General features: G+C 31.7%; 1 protein-coding gene across 4 annotated transcripts; it reads left to right on the forward strand.

Moving 5' to 3' along the window:
• LOC112456439 (UPF0565 protein C2orf69 homolog) lies at positions 1 to 2,375 on the forward strand. 4 transcript variants are annotated; one of them, XM_025018968.1, is made up of 6 exons: positions 1 to 34; positions 253 to 394; positions 753 to 880; positions 1,049 to 1,211; positions 1,415 to 1,652; positions 1,733 to 1,935. In XM_025018968.1, the coding sequence occupies exons 2-6, from the start codon at positions 263 to 265 to the stop codon at positions 1,933 to 1,935; spliced, it is 864 nt and encodes a 287-aa protein (XP_024874736.1). In that variant the 5' UTR covers positions 1 to 34; positions 253 to 262. The 4 variants fall into 4 exon arrangements, with proteins under 4 accessions (XP_024874736.1, XP_024874735.1, XP_024874737.1 ...); XM_025018967.1 differs by having other exon boundaries at positions 9 to 98; XM_025018969.1 differs by lacking the exon at positions 1 to 34 and adding an exon at positions 42 to 93.
• Positions 2,376 to 4,893: the final 2,518 nt, after the last annotated feature.

Below are 4,893 nucleotides of genomic sequence, written 5' to 3' on the forward strand. Positions count from 1 at the left end.
CCTTAAGAGTGAGCATACTAGTTATACTATGGCAGTAAGTACTAAAGTGCAGGAACCAAAACAATAGACTTTGCAGCTCCATAGTTACCACCGGTTCGGTTTGTATATTGTACATATGTAAATTTGCGCAATTGTTCCTGTGATCGACTCACGACGCTTTCGCAATCCGCAACTTGCTCCAATTGCCAGACCGATAAGCGCGATGTTCCATCTTCGCAAAGACATCAACTCCTTTCTGGTCTTTTCTTGCAGATAGCAGCCGATGAGCTCGAAAATTTGGATATGGAGAAACATACCGGGCGTTCCAGGTCGATGCAACGATGTGATTTACACGCGGTCGAAATTGCAGCCGATTTCGCGCGATCTTCTTATATTCTTTGGCGGTGATGTCCAAGTATGTTCAAAATCGATCGACGAATAAATAATTGTAATCTACTCTCTCATGCCTCGTTCCATTATCTTGCCACCTGAAGATACTTCAAAACACTTGAGTTTTCTTTAAAAAATTATGTGACGATTCTTTAAAAATTATAAAAACTTCCTGTATATTTCAAGTTTGTAAATTATTTATTGTGTTATATTAAAAATAATTATATGGAGTATATGAGAGGCATCATTATATTTTAGAATAGGTCATTAGCTGTATAACTTATTCTTAAAATTTTTTGCTTGCATTATATGTGTATTTAAACGAATATAACGACACGATATATATTTATATTAACACAATTATTGGATAAAAATTATCGCAGGACATTCAAGAAAACATGGAAAAGCATTCAGATGGCAAGAAATATGTGAAATGGAGTTTAGAGAACACAGCAACTATACTTTCTGAACAGTTTCCTAGAAGTCACATATTTGTTGTTCGTCCATCCAGGTAAATTATCATAACGTTACGTATGGAAACTAAAATATTTCAATGTTTCTATTTTGACATTTGATAATGCATGATAATTATAGATATAATAATGATCAAAAGGATTTATATAATTCACTGTCAAGTTCATATCAAGTTACTTACACAACAATCTCGTTTTTGTTTCAGAATGACAATAACAAGAAACGCAGTATTCAGTTGTTTCGATAATTTCATACCGGGAGATAAATACGGCACACCTACATTTTGCCCAATGCACAAAGCTATACAACATTTAAGGGATCTCCTTCTTTGTTGCCTGGAACACGTTAAAACATTAAAAATGGGAGAGGTATGCATCGGAGGCACAAACCATAATTTATAAAAAAAAAATTTATAAATCAATGTAATATAGCTGTCTACAACTTTAATATGCAACTGTATTTATAACTCATACCTTGACAATGTTCTTAAAAGATATAATGTGTTATATGTATATACATATTAAGTAGATATAACATCGAGGTACTGAATTCATATTTCAACATTTTGTAGGATAGCCATAATATCGAAACTACAAATTTAAGTCTAATGGGCTTCAGTAAGGGATGTGCGGTTTTGAATCAGTTTCTTTACGAGTTTCATTATTATGATGATAACTCGAGTGACGATCCTAATATAAATAACTTTATCAAACTCATTAAAGATATGTGGTGGCTAGATGGCGGACACAATGGTCCCAGAAATACATGGATTACTGATCAAAATATACTTCGTTCCTTTGTTAAATTAAGTGAGACCTAGACAAATATTTCAAAGTAATAATCTTCCAATATATTATTTTGATATAACATGATAAAATATCTTCTTCAGGAATAAACGCTCATATACATGTTACGCCGTATCAAATGCGAGACAAAGACCGGCCATGGATTCGGATGGAAGAAAACATGTTCAATGATACCTTACAAAAGATGGGAGTATCTGTACAACGAATTTTACACTTTAGTGACAAAGCGCGAAATCTCTCGTCGCATTTCAATGTTCTTACAGATATCAAAAGTAATGTACAGTAAAACCATCGTACTCAGTTTCCTGAAAATTCGCTGCATAATTGAGCATTTGTGTATGAATCGTAAAATTAATAGGTCGCAATAGATTGCAACTTCTTCACTTCAGAATCAAAGTAAAGTCGTATGAAAATAATCTTGTTGACGATATAATTGATATTTCGGTGTTGCAAACTATTTCATAATTTATACTTTTCATGTATATTGATTATAAGAAGAGTTTAATAGAATTTATTTTACGGAATATTTTCATAATGTACATATTGATTACTGCTTACTCTAAATACTCTTATTCTAGTCATAAATAATAAAAATTTGTTAAATGTAAATCATATATAATATTTATATACAATATTATTACATTGTACAATTTTTTAATGAAATTATTTTCCTATGTGATATGTATAATATCTTTATGAACAATTACTAATGTATTTAACACTAAATACTATAATTGTTTATTTTATTCAATAATCTCTAAGGAAATATGATAAAGTTATGATTCTCGCTTTTCCTTTTTATACAAATCTTGTTTCATATTTTTCCTTCTATTTTTAATTATTACCTAATATCTATCTTAATATCTATCTTCATAATTATAAAGCAAAAAATGGAAAATATTACGTATGTGATAATAAATATACATATATAGAAAAATAATATAAAGTTAACTATATTACAAGTAATATTACAATAGAGGAATATCTCTGTAAAGAGAAAGATCATCTTTGCATACAGTTCTTATTACATTATTCTTTACATTATTCTATCTTTCATAAATGTATTGAGCTACGCTAGTTTAAATAGAAAACTTGTATTATCTATTTACTTACTTAAATATACTTTTTTAAATCTGATATTTCTTTCTATTTTTAGATATTGATAAATGTTTATTTAAATGAAAAAAAATTAATTGTTTTCTTGTAGTAATTGTAATGTAGTTTTAATATTAATTAAAACTAAAAAAAATATTTTTTTAATTGAATATCTTAACTGATAATATATATCAGCATTAATAAAATAACTTCTTAACTCTAGAAAACTTTATTATGAATTTTTTAATAGTATTTTAGCAATTATTTTAGCTTTACAAATCTTGCTTTATGTAAATGTTATGGTCAAAGCCCGAAACGTGGCATTCTTAGGATTAACTGGTCAATCCTGCGGAACAACCAAGCATCTTGGTTAAAGCAGTTTTTAAGAATAGGCTTAGAGTTAAATTAATTTTTTTATGCAAAGGAGGGCTCTCCCGCCTATTTGTGTACTGTCTTTTTATACACACTCGTTTTATACATACCTATCAGCAAATGACCACAGACTCTTACCAAAACGCTTGGTTGGTCGACAGAATTGATTTATAGTTAATCCTAGGATTGCCCGTGTTTCGGGCTTTGACCATAACATATAGATGAATGCACTTTCATGAAAATCTAAAATAATAAGAATATTCTAAGCATTTATCTAGCATTTATATTTGGTTGTTGCCATTCTTGTGTGTCACGATGTATAAATTCGTACAAGAAACGGTTTTTTTCGATGTAAATTATAGCTCACTTTCTTCATTAACATTTGTTTGCGCATTTAGGTCCATGAAAAGTTACTCCTAACTCTGTAATAAATACGAATAATAAGTAACAAATCTAAGTTAACAAATATAATACTAAAATACTTTACATTTACATATACAGGATGGTCCCGAACGTTCCAGCCAGACTTTGTGATCTTAGGAAATTTAAGGCTCCAGTAGTGCGATTCTGTAACTCGTTATGCGTTGTTATGTGCTCATAACGACAGTTGCGCAGTTTTTTTATCATATAGTATACCTGCGCAACCGAGGCGCAACTGTCATTATGAGCACATAACGACAGCATAACGAGTACAGAATATAGATAATTCGTTTATATATTTGATTCTCTCGAGTGATAGTTTTTTTAGTCTGGCAAAGCCTTTGTCCCGCAAAGCGGCTGCTAGACAACTTTTTTTCATTTTTAAACTGTAATTGACCACCACGTCAAATTTCAGGTTTAATAAAATGATTCCCGAGGGTCACTTTTCATTACATAGAGGGTCGCCAGACTCATGCCGTCCCAGCTGACAGCTCCCAGACTCTGTCAATATTGTTTTTTATTAACTAAACATTGTACATAAAAAGTCTCAGCTTTAATAAAATCATTCCGATGTGTTCATTTTTATGACAAGATCAACGACGCCGCGGCGTCCCGACGCCCGCCGTCCCGGAAAGCCACAGCCAGACTTTGCATTTCGTCATTTTCAGCATCAAAATAAAAGAAAAAATGGATTTCCAAGTTTAATAAAATCACTGACCGATTTTTACCTCTACCTTCCAGGCTATAAGATCGTGACGTCAGAGAAATGACATGATGAGAATTCTTACGTGCCATTTCCAAATAAAAAGATATTTGCATAAAATAACACTTTAGATCATTTCAGTACACTTTAAAAATACTCCGAGGTCTATCTCCGAGTCTATATATCTCTTTCCCTTGACAATAAATAAACAGCCATAAAATGAATGTAATACGAAGCCTAGTGATGCGGTCTTATACGCAGGCGTATGACTAGGCTTCATGTTACATTCATTTCACGGCTGTTTATTAACTGTCAAGGGAAAGAAATAGACCTCGTACTGAAATGATCTGAAGTGTTATTTTATGCAAATATATTTTTATTTGGAAATGGCACGCAAGAATTCTCAGCATGTCATTTCTCGTATCTGACGTCACGATTTCATATGGCCGCGGCGAGTACCTAGGACCCTTAATTCTGATTGTAAACAAAAAATTTCCTGTAAATGGGTCGAAAAATGCTTCCTTAAGAAGATAGCGTTTAAAAACTTCTAAAATCACGTTTTTAAATACATTTTTTGCAAATATTTAGGAAACTATGCCTTTTTTACAAGGGGATGCTGGAGCCGTAGCCGAACTCGATCGGCGTCGGTAAAGA

The sequence above is a fragment of the Temnothorax curvispinosus genome, unplaced genomic scaffold (genome assembly GCF_003070985.1).
Source record: "Temnothorax curvispinosus isolate PA1 unplaced genomic scaffold, ASM307098v1 QBEX01006846.1, whole genome shotgun sequence".
NCBI lineage: Eukaryota > Metazoa > Arthropoda > Insecta > Hymenoptera > Formicidae > Temnothorax > Temnothorax curvispinosus.